Source organism: Dipteris shenzhenensis, chromosome 2, assembly GCF_047967505.1.
Source record: "Dipteris shenzhenensis isolate YYH24624 ecotype China chromosome 2, Dip_SZ_1.0, whole genome shotgun sequence".
In the NCBI taxonomy this organism is placed as follows: Eukaryota; Viridiplantae; Streptophyta; class Polypodiopsida; order Gleicheniales; family Dipteridaceae; genus Dipteris; species Dipteris shenzhenensis.
This window is the reverse complement of record NC_141597.1, coordinates 58281390-58293723: the sequence shown is the minus strand read 5'-3', so window position 1 is coordinate 58293723 and position 12334 is coordinate 58281390. Positions and strand designations below refer to the sequence as shown.

At 43.2% G+C, this 12334-nt stretch overlaps 1 protein-coding gene across 5 annotated transcripts in view; it reads left to right on the top strand.

The window, feature by feature from the left end:
- The window catches only part of LOC147905051 (uncharacterized), a 154076-nt gene that overhangs the window by 141237 nt on the left and 505 nt on the right, over positions 1-12334 (top strand). For 3 of the 5 annotated variants that reach the window (XM_087389712.1, XM_087389679.1, XM_087389706.1), the window contains 3 exons: positions 4573-4635; positions 4751-4837; positions 5018-5303. In XM_087389712.1, coding sequence (XP_087245838.1) covers positions 4573-4635; positions 4751-4837; positions 5018-5128 — 261 coding nt within the window. In that variant the 3' untranslated portion in view covers positions 5129-5303. Of the gene's footprint in view, positions 1-4572; positions 4636-4750; positions 4838-5017; positions 5304-10052; positions 10072-12334 lie in introns of those variants that run through there. The other 2 variants (XM_087389697.1, XM_087389688.1) reach the window with 2 other exon arrangements.

Here is a 12334-nt window from a genome sequence, read left to right as displayed (position 1 = left end):
CATCCTGTTCGAGAGGTGTAGTTTGACAGTAGAGAGTGGTTTTGACCTCAACAAACTCAGTAGCCCAAGCTAGTTCCCTTTTTCTCATACACACCTACCATTGGTAGGCGATTCCAGAAAGCAGCCCATAATGGCGGAGAGATTGGTTGAGCAGCACATCCAAATAGTGGTCCTCTCCAAGATTTGAACACTGCTGTGGTCCAGCAACCACTGACCACAAAAGATCCCATACATCTATATGGAGGCACCGGACACCTCCCAATTGGTCCACCACTCAAGCAAATGGTTTAGATGGTATGTGCCACTCATACTCATCAGACATTCTAAAGTCCATTCAGCAGCTTGTGTTGATGCCCGATTGCACAGGAGACCTTGATGGCATGATCTGAAGTATTTCATGGCTATCATGTACATGTCAAGAGTCCAACTGGGGTGGTTACCTGGCTCACAAAGTGAGTGTAAGCTTTCAAGTTGAAGAAGAGTTGGGATTCCCCAAACTAAATTGTGAGTGGTGACTCGGTGGTGCACAAGGAGATTCCATAGGTCACTACAATCCCCTTCATGTTGCCCATCCCGCCTACCTGAGGATGATGTCCATGAGATAGTTGCAAGCATCACACTTGGATAAGAGATAGTGGCTAGGTATCGTCTAGACCAACAGGCTTAATTTGAGAGCAAGGTAAAGTGGCTTCTAGTAAAACTTCTAAGTAGCATAAGCATTTTTGCAAGGCTTTGTCTTGCAAGTACTTTTGATCTTCACAGGAACCAAAATCCTATGGTGGTATGGTCTTGCATGCTCATTGTTAGCGCTTGTGCAGGGGTGACCCGCCGACCAAGCTTCATGACAAGCGCGCTGTAAGAAGATGGCCTCTCCTTATCGTCAGCACCCTGGTGCATGCTGATCTATGTATACATTTTTCAAAGTGAGATATAAAGTGGTTTTCCTCCCCTTCTAGAAAAATGGGAAAAACAAAAGTACAAGCTTTCCATTCTCTCAGCTTATACGATCTGTATGGGCTGTTCCCTCCAGCCCCCTTGCTTTCCACGCTGCTGCATGTCAGCCCTCTCCCTAGCCCTCCCGTGCTCTCATCCCTCCCCTCCCTCAGCCCATACCACCTGTATGGACATCTATTTTCTTCTTATGCTTCCTCTTCCTCTTTGACTTACTGTTCTCGTCTTCTGAATCACTTTCAGATTCGTCACTTTTCGATTCTATGTCGTCATCCGTGTTACTGCTGAATTCATCTGTCTACTGTCTGAGTCATCATCCTTGGATCAGATCCGCACCTTCGTTCTGCTCTTTTGGCGGCATCCACCAATTCATTAAAGCCATTTGGGCCTTGGATCTCCAATCCGCTCACTGCACTGTGGATTTCTTTCGGTAATCCCTTGCAGACGTACTTCGCCAACGTCTCGGTTGTGGGTCTTTCCACCATATCTAGCCGGGCGTTGAGGTTCTGGAACTTCGATGCATAGTCTTCCACCATCAGTTTTTTCTGATGGAGCTCTCGCAAACTTACTGCAGATATCATATTGCATGTACACCACACCTCTCCTCATGCCTATCCCACTGCCTTCTCTTCCCTCCTCCATACTCCACTCCTCCACACCTCCATCACTATCCTGAGCCCCCCTTGCCCTTTTGTAGCCTGTCTTTTAGCTCCCTAAGGTCTTGCAAGCAGCGGATTGGTCTTTTACAAGCCTCAAGTAGGCCTTCCACTTCAAATTACTAGAATGACCATGAGAGCATTCTATTTTCTGAAGACGAGTTGTAGCAGCTCTAGAAAGACTTTGAAGCTAAGAGTACAAGCACTCTCTTTGCATGTAACCATGGCTCTCATCCTTCCAAAAGCCAAGCGAGAGATTCTATGTTGGCCGGATCTTTTTTTGCATGCTCAGGATGTTCGACTTTTGGGGAGGGGTTTCTTGCAGGTTGTTCTTGATTCCTCAAAGATTGCCTCATCAGCATTTGGCAGCTAGTCTCCTAGACCTTTGCTCCAGAAAATTTTATGTTACTCCCTTTTCCTTCAATTTATGATATGGTTGAGGAAGACAAGAGAATTACCTGCATTTTCATTAGGTTCCTTCAACTTCTTTAGGTGCCATTGCTACTGAGGAAGGCCGTTCCCTTCATATGGAACGTGGAATGACAGAATCAAGTTGGGGAACATCTGCAGATGTAGGCGTATAGAAATGGTTGGGAAACATGAACGGAACGTTCTGTATGCCATTCTACAGAATTTGATGGTCAAAGAGCTAGTTCGTCTCTTTGTGAGCCCATATGGGGTAGCCTGGGTAGCATCGAAACAAAGGAATAGGCTTGGGACACAAAGGGACAATGCCTTGTTTTTTTTTGTGCATGCAAACTTGCGCTCTCTTGAGTGGCTTTAATCATGAGGAGTTCACTGGATGGAAGCCAGAGGAGGATCAAATTAGTGAGGGTACAGTGATTGTTGATCTTGGGGCTGATGGGGATGATGTGGAGGATGGAGAGGAGGCATATGCTATTGAGCATAGTAGCGGAGATGCTTGTAGGAGCCCGAGTCTCAAGAATTCTCTTGTTGAGGGCCTTTCTAGGTTACCTCGCTTTTTGTATTCTGTAATGCATTTAGCAATCTGTCATGTATGATCATGAATGGTGACAGATGTATCATCTATTCTTTGGGCTCCTTTTCCCTGAACCTCGGTCCTTTAGATGATTTGTAATTTACTTCTAAATTTTCAACATGGTGATTGGTTTGTCAGTGAATGTTAGAAAAATATCAACATTTGTAGTATTTACTATTAACTCAGAACTTTGAACTTTGAGGTGTTTAGATTGTAGATCAAATGTAAATTATAATCTATTATACTATACGTGAAATTCTATATTTGTATATTTCTTTTTGTAATGATTTATATTTGTGTGATGATGTGTATTATGAAGTGGCGATCTATCTCATTTGTGTTCCCTAGGTTTTTGCCGTTGCCGTTATGGTAAGGGTCGATGTTCCGCTCAGAGTACTAGTTTCGGGTAACCATGTTAGGGGTACCATCATCTTCCTCCTACCATTGGAGCCCTTTTTGGTGTGGTGAGAGATACTTCTACTTCCTGGATTGCCCTTTTCAGTGGTGGAGGCAGTAAAGATGGATGGGGTGCCACGTGCTCATGCTCCTTCACGGTGGAGATTAGTAGTAGTGTGGGATGATAGAGTTGCAGCTACAGATCTAGTACACTAGAATCCCCACAATTCTCGGCAGTCACCCGCCCCAGTAGCAACCTTTTTTCTCCCTCTGCACAACAAGTGCTTCCCTCAGGAGGACTCCCTTGACCCTTGCTCTAGGAGTTGGGCTCATTGGTATCCCTTCCAGGGCAGAGACTGTGGATTTACATGATAGGGCTGCCACTCCTTCTCAGGCAGTTCCTTCATTTAGAGTCCTTTTCATCTTGTGCAACATAAATGCCTTTACTCCCTTAGCTCATTGTGGAGACTCTACGGAGATTGTTTCTTCCTCCCTTTCATCCCTCCCATTGTTATGCAGTATTGGATGGCAAGTCCCAACTCCCCATCACCTTCCATTGGACAGCACGGGCAGGCGGTTATTCTTTCTCTAGCAGACTTCCCTTGCCTTACTAAAGGCAGGATATCAGGTACGAATCTTCCAATACTAGATCAGGGAGTAGTTGTAGGCTTCTTCCTCTTTTCGATGAAATCACTAGCTGAACATTCAGGGTCTTGGCAGTATTCCATATCATTGCTGTAGATAGCTGATACATAATGAGCTTCATCCAGTTGTTGCTAAGGTCCCCATTGATATCTCTTTATCCAGCGACACAAGGTAGATGATAGGAATTGCAGGAAGTCAATTTTAGCCACTATTCTCACTCCTGTAATCGATTGGCCATGGCATTATGGGTCCATCTAGATCTCAGCGGATCATCGTATGCTCGTAACAACAAACGGAAACATATTGCGTTGCTCTCTTGGGTCCCCATAAGTTAATTCCTGGATCATCTGAGATGACTCCAACATGGTGGAGCTGCCCACATAAAAAAGGGGAAGGAAAGGTGGCATTCACTCTCTTGAGAGAGCTTTCTGGTATGCATTGTTTTTTCATTTAGAGACGTATCAATACTCTCCAAAAACATTGCTCCCTTGGGAGTAATGCACATTACATTTCGAGGTTGTTGAATTAGAGGGTAATCCACATTTATAAATCAGTCCACAATTAGGTTCTTATCGGGGCTTGAACTCCATGCTCACATGGGCGCATCACGATCATCACCCGAGAATTTTTATGCCCTTCTATTGGAGTCTTTTGAGCCGCAGATTGAAAGTAAGTTGGACCTACAAATGTTGAGGCATCATTTCTCATGTGTAAAGAGTGAGTCCATCCTCAGTGTGCACACACACTTCCATTTTTGCACTTAAGTGCATCAACATCAGGACAGACATCAATCACTTTAGAACTAAATTTATTCTTTGTAGTGGTATTTTCACTGAGAAGAAAACTTTCACAGTGTGTTCTGTATTTATATTTGACCCTCTATTGTTTACTAATGATGTACACTTTTTAACCATGGGACATAAGGTGGTAGGTTTGGTGACATTGTTTCATCAATTCCACCCATCGTACACAGCAAAGTACATACAGGTGTGCTTCCTAGAATCAAATTCCGCTGAGAATCTAAGTTCTTGATTATAATAGTGATATTAATGGCCAAAAGATGGGCTGCAAATAGATGCTCACAGTTGGTTTTCCTGTGCAGTACTTGGGACAGTATGTGAGGGCCCATATTGAGAACATTCCAGTGCTCAATGAGCTCCCTAAAAAGGTTCATGAAAGCTGCTTTGAGGTGAGTTTGGGGGAGCGGTTATCTTTTCTAGGCATACAATTAGGCATGGATGATAAGTTCAATTGACCCTGCCCTTTGGATGACTTGTTCTTCTGTTCTGAACGTTCAATATAGTCCAATCGCTGCTTTTCCAATCTAATAAGAACTGCTTATTTCAATTTCTGCTGTGCTGCAATGCAGGTCAACAAAACATTAACCTGGATTTTTGTTCTATTGCGGTTCTTGAATATGCCGATTGATGTGGCAGAGGCTTGCTTGCCCCTGGCAACCTTGAGTACCGTAGCCATCTAGAGAGGTTTCATGCTTCCCACTACTCCATATTTGTGACCAGTGGGCATTTTCTTGAAACTGTAATGAGATGATCCTTTGGTCACTCAATGTCTGAGCACATTGTTTAGATTTTCAAGTGGATAAATGATTGTTCTTTTCGTTGTACTTTTAAAAATCAATATAATTGGATTGTTTTTCTTGTCAAGGACACGTGCATCAGCAATCCATGTATAGCTTGTGCTGTACTAAAATAATAGTTCATGCTATAAAGATATGTAGGAGCTTTAAATGTGAATAAGGTGTGTCTTCAAGGAAATTGCAAAAAGATCTTGCCACATTTCAAGAGACAAAAGATCTTGTCACATTTCAAGAGACCTTGAGTCTCTGAAAGATTTAGATCAGCTACATTTGACACAAAGAGAGATTCAAGTGTGTGTGTGTGTCTCTATGTGCATTCTCTTGGAGACCTTCCTATGGAATGAAATACTGCTTTTTACCTAGGAAAATGTGTGTGTGTGTGTGTGCGTGTGCGTGTGCGTGTGCGTGTGCGTGTGCGTGTGCGTGTGCGTGTGCGTGTGCGTGTGGATTCTTGGCTATTGTTTGAGGGAGGCCCACATTTGAGCTCTAGTCACAGAAGTTTGTGAGGCATAAACAGACGCTATTTCATAGAGAGTATCCTGCCAGGTGCACCTGATCACCATCCATCGACCCTGAGGATCATTGTGGGCCACCGTGGGCTGTATATCATGTTTTACCAGCATGCAAACCCCCGAAAAGTGCATTGTACCAGCATAAAAAATATCATAACCAGCATAGTGGCCTTGCTGGCCAGCCAAGAAGTGTTGGTTGTGTTCTTGTAAGGAGATCACATCGGGATGCATTCTATGTACATAATGCCAGAAAAGTCTCCACTTATTGACATTGCAAAGACCCTGAACATTGTATGTAATGCAAGTAATTGAAGTAGACATAAAAGATATGTACAGTCAAACCAAAAGACAGAATAGAGTGTAAACTGTCAGGCCTCAGCCATGACATCAACATCCACCTGGGCTCCTGGATCATTAGCTCTATGATCCTCATCATTATCACATACAGGGATGCCTCTTTTTAGCACATCAACCCACAGTTGAGAAGCAAGGCTGTCAGCAGGGGAAGAGGTCTGACCAGGGGTAGAAATTGAAGCATCCCAATGGCGAGATTGTAGTGGACGTGGTTTGAGAGCAAAAACCTTTTTGGGTTGTTGCCAGGCACCCTGGGGAGAGACATGAGAATCTGAAATTTTGCCCTTACCCTTATCCTTTTGCTTAGCTGAAACCTGAAGTACATTTTCTTTGGAAGGGACAGATTTGAGAGCCACATCACCCAGTTTGGTAGGCATTGCCTTAGACCCCGAGGCATAAGTCGGAGGAGACTTTAACAATTCGCCTGTCTCGCAAGACAATACTACTCATCGCTCTCACATGATCCCCACTGAGTTCCGACATTGGGAAGATATGCTCTCATCTCTACATGCAGAAGATCTATGGCTCTCAACAAGGGACACAGATATGGGTTATACATATCATCACAATGCCTTTACTCATTACTGGGCTCGACTTGACAGATGGTATTTGCTGCATGCTCAGCAGTATGCTGATTTTACATGTACTTTGCGGATTGATCACTCCCTCCTGCTATCTGATCATTTTCCAGTGTGCTTGACATTATCAATAGCACGTCTGACAGATGATATGCCTTTTTTTGGTCATCGCTTGCTCCATGTTAATAGTGCCTACTTGCTTCATCAACAATTTCAGAACATGGTGAGAGTGGCTGTCCGTCCCCTCCTCTTACATGCTCAGGAGGATATGGATTTTGCTTGGATCAGTCTTGCTCATCGCTTACAGGCTGTTATTCAAGACTACGGACGGAGTTACATGGAAAACCTTCGGCTCAAGATAAAATGGGCTCAATCCCACAAGCAGCAAATGGATGCAATCAGTTCTCATAGGCAGCTTACTTCTTCTGAACAGGATTCTTGTGCTTATGCGGTTCATATCATCCATCAAAATGATCTTCGCAAATTAAAGAAGTGGCAAATCCGAGCTCGTATGAAACCCCTTTTGGATAAGGGCTGCTCCTCCAAAGCCTTTTTTAAAAGTCTCCATGCGGATAGGCGAAAGGAGGATATTTGCAGGATCAAGAAAGCTGATGGCACCTGGACCACTTCCAAATCAGACTTGGAATTGCAATGTTCTAGTCATTTTCAGCATCTCCTTTCTTCTCAACCTGATCATTTGATGCAAGTAAATGCAGCCAGGTCTCAATTCCTTATGCATGTTCAGCCCATAGTATCTCGGGAACAGGCCCATGCATTGGAGCAGCCTTTTATGCTTAGTGAACTGGAAGATGCTTTGAGTCATCTACGCAAAAGCAGCTCCCCTGGTTGGGATGGACTGACTGTTGAATTCTTCCGTGCATTTTGGGGTGATCTCAAGAACACTCTCCTTCTAATGATCAATCATGCTTGGGCAGAACAATCTCTTCCTCCATCCTGGAAACATGGCCTAGTAAAATTGATTCCCAAAAAAAGGTTGTGTGAGACTATGGCTGATTGGCGGCCTATATCCCTCATGCCTGTCATTTACAAACTCATTGCTAAAATGATTGTCCTCAGGGTTCGCTTCCTCTTGCAAGCAGGACTTCATCCTAGACAGTATGGGTTTGTCCCCAGAAGGCAGATCACTGACAATATCTCCAATGCCTTGCTTGCGATTGAGTATGCCAAATATTCTAAACAAGATGTTCTCATCCTGCAAGTAGACATTGCGAAAGCTTTTGATACTGTCCATTGGGATTTCATCTCTCAAACTATGCAAAAATTGGGATTTGGCCCTCGACTTGTCCACATCATTTACTGGCTTTATTCTCATGCCACGGCACAGTGCTTGCTTGGTGGTGGGTTGTCAAGAACCTGGACTATGACTCGCTCAGTGAGACAGGGTTGCCCTCTTAGTTCCTTACTGTATGCCATTGCTACCCATCCGTTACTCTTGCATATGGACTATCTGGCAAATACAGGACAGCTTCATGGCTTGCAAATTCCAGGGGCACAGTCTTTTCTTGCACAGGCCTATGCTGATGATTCATACTTCATGCCAAGGAATTCTCAAAGTGATCTTTCTCGTTTGATGCATACACTGAATGATTTTGGCATAGCTGCTGGACTGCATATCAATTTTCAGAAATCAAAACTTCTAGCTTTGAAAGAAGCTGATTGGCATGCACTTTTTTGGCCAGGCCACATTATCTCTTCCCTTACTATTGTCAGACATCTCGGATACCCCATTGGCTGGAATATTACTCCGCAACAACAGCTCAAATGGGTGCTTCAAAAGATCAACAAGAAGCTGGAATACTGGCATTTGTCCACTTGGCCTCTACATGTTCGTCTCCGGATAGTACAGTCCATCATTATGGCATATGTGCAATTTTATTTGCCTCTTCTTCCTTGGTCTTTCAAGCATTTGGCTTCCTATATGTCCCAAGCTATGGAGATATTTTGGAAAAGCAAATCTCATAAAAAAGCTTTGCGACTACTACCTATGCAGTCTATTTGTTCACCCAAGACTCATGGGGGGCTGAATATTCTCAATCTCCAGGTTCATATGTTGGCAAGAAAGAGCACTATGATTGCTGATTTTTTTCAGCAAAAACAACCATGGGCTATTATGTTAGCAGCTATGTGTGGAAACATGGCTTCCCCTGCATATGGGTATTGGATTACAGATCATTGGGAAGCAGTTTTATCTTCCTTTCAGGGAAAAATTCCTGGTTGCCCTGTTTCTACTGCTTTTCTTCATGATTGGAAGAAAATTCTTTCATATGCAAAATGGACAGGTGCTTCCTCTCATCATGGTAATTCTTTTCGATTGGAAAGTATCCATTGGAGCAAGGTGTTTGCATCGCCTCTCGCTTTACAGGCACCTATCAAAGCATATAATCTCATGAAATTGGGCATAAGATTTGTTGGTGATGTTGTGGATCAACAAGGCTATACACTTTCATTTCCACAAGCTTGCAGGACTTTCTCCCTGGGTCTGCATCATAGATCCATTTGGAGAACACTTTCAACTATGTTGCAGCCATTTGTTCCGGTTCCTCCACTGTTTGCACAGGACAGATTAATGGACTGGAATTTGACTTCCATACCTCCTGCTACCCATACGCTCTCAATACACAATCTGACCTCCTCGAAGGTTTACAGATTTCTTCTTCCACAGCCATGGATTGACAAGCATGCCAACACTCTTTGGAATTTGGATAGGCCTTTATCTTGGTGGCAATCCCGACTCATGAAAATCTGGAAAGCCAAATTGCCATTGAAACAGAGGCTATTCTTTTGGAGATGTATAGTGGGAGCCTTTTCCATTGGGGTGAAATTGGCAGCACGCCGCATTGCTTCTCCTTTCTGCCCCCGTTGCTCTCATCCCCGCGAGACAGTTCCTCACTTATTATGGTTTTGCCCGCACTCTCGCACATTGATCACTCATGTTTCTCATTTACTGCGGCTTCGGTTCCCTTCTATCAGATTTGGGAAACTTTTCTGGATGTTTGGATGCCTCTCATCTCAGATGTCTCCATTACTTCTTTTCTTTCATTGGACTCGCTTTTGGGTATTATGGACCATCTGGACACAGAGACTGCATTCTAGGATGGGTCAACAGTTTCCTCAGGCATATATTTTCTTCAGAATGTCCCTCAAGCAATCCTTACATGACAGTCTTGCTGCAAGGGATTTGGATGCTACTAGCCTTGAAGTGTTCTCTACTTGTTTTTGAGTTCTTCTATCGGGCTCTCTTTCGGAGTTCTTTGCTAGTGTGTGGGAGTCTTCCCATATTGTAAATTTATGAGAATATAAATACAATGGATTTTACCAAAAAAGCGTGTGGATTCTTGGCAGTTTCTGGATTCTCTTCGACAGAGGCTGCTGCAAGCGAGATTCCTAACTGTTCTCTTCAGGAAATTTTCTTGGCTCTTTGGTTTTCATCCACAGCGACCGGAGTTTCATCTTTTCTTTGTTTGGGCTCGCTATTGTGCACTTCGGACTTTATGGACAGACCGCAATTGTAAAGTCTTTAGTGATCCCAATTTTTCTTTGTTTGCTTTCTTTAAGCGTTCTCTACAGCAATCTTTCTTTGATTGATTGCAGACTCGCCAAATAGATTAGGATGTATATTTGGCCTACACTGAGATCTTCAATTGATGTATTTTCTAGCGCCTCTTTTTTGAGGCAACTATTCTTGTAATATAATCAATCAAAGCTTTCACTATTAAAAAAAAGTGTGGGGGGAAGCAAGGCTAGCCCACTCGTGGTGTTCATGTATCTATCCAAACTGGATGGTTGCCTATCAGTATGGCAAGACATTCAATAAAGAAAGATTGGCTCAGAATAAGAAGCAAAAGCAGGCTCTGGATCAGGATGATCCTGCGAATTTATCTCATGAGGCACAGCTTGTTTACGAACTCATGCATGAGGGGTTCGAAGATACTCGCAAGATTGGAAGGAGCCTTCTCCTACACTTGGTATTGCTGTTGGATGGGATGATATTGTGGATCCTATAAGGGAATATGCTTTGATTATCTTTTTTCGTAGATGTATGCAAATTGCTACAAATTTGGGGAATTGACTGACACATACTTTGGGTGGATGCTTTGTTCAGAAGGTCCATTATGCAGCCCAGGGTTTTTTTGAAGTAATAATGACAGATGAAGCTCATAAATAAATGCTTCTAGAGCATTCTTCCCACTACTATGGGAACAAATGGTACACTAGACTATCCTTTATTGATTTGCCACTGCTGTCTGGTTTGGGTTGAAGTGGTGGATTTCAGCCAATGCTTGGGAAAACTATTGCCAAAAATCGCAGCTTCATTGGGGTATTCACCTACGCAGAATCGAAACTCAAATAGATTTTGTATCTTGTGGGACTCGGACATCCCCACGCCAGAATCATATTCTATCACGGCGAATAAGCTTAAATGGGGTCTATTTGCAGGAGTTTACTTTGAATGCAAAAATATTTGGTTACATGGCCTCGCAATGCCCCTTGGCTTTACAGAAGATGCCTCCTGATGCTATTCCTATCTCTATGCCAAATAAGAATGCATTGGTACTTTTCGGATCAAAAACAAAACGTGTAAGCCTGTTCTTATAGTCCAGGATAAAGGAAAGGCTAAGGTCGTTCCTGCCTCCAATGCTAACTCTCAAATGCACCTTGCAGCTCAAGGATAAGCAAGAGAAAAATCCTCGAATGAAGGTTGGCAAACCTCGAGGAAAATTGTCTCATCTTGGAGGTCCCTTCCACCTCATACATGGACCGGTGCTTTCTCTAACGGGCACACTCCTGTTGAGAACTTAGGCATGGGTATTACTTGGGTGGGAATCACTGCGAGCTGCACTCTATTCCCAGAAGATGATGCTGGTCTTTTATTGCCTGGCCGCAAGATCATGCTTTGGATCCTGAGGTAGATATGCAATCTTGATTGCTATTTTGGGTGTTATGGTTTGTTCATACTTGTAAATTTGTAAATATGCTGCCATAACTATAATGTTTTGTGTAATTTGTGCAAATGGAAGATCTTATGGGCATATGTCAACAAATTGCAACCTCATATAATGGCCTTGCAGGAGCATAACTAGCATGGTTATGTGGGCCAGACAGGGCACTTTTTCGGTTATGACATTTTTTATGCTAGTAAAACTCCTTCTCTGGAGTTGTGCTTCTTGTGAAACATGATCTTCATCCAGTTGTGGGTTCTAATCACGGGGCTGGTCGTTGGATAATTATGCAATGTCTTGTGCAAGGGGAGAGATTTGAATCACCTCAGTCTCTGTTTCTCAAACCTCTCATCATAGCAAATTGATTTGGCGGGATATATTGAATTATCCTTGCCGCCAGATCACTTGATAAGATTTATGGTTGTGACTTTGCTCAACATTTTCGGTATGGTGATCCTCCATCACAAGATTTGAAATTGGAAGTCCAATATGTCACTCCAATTCTATCTCCACAATAGGCTATGCAGTTTGAATTTCCTTTCATGGACAGGGAGTTGAAAGAAGCCATTTGAGCATGTGGGAAATGGAAAAGTCTTGGGTGGGACGGTCTCATGTGGGGTTTAATCTACAGTATTGGGATGCCATTTTCGTTGCATTACTATATATGGTTAATCATGCGTGGGA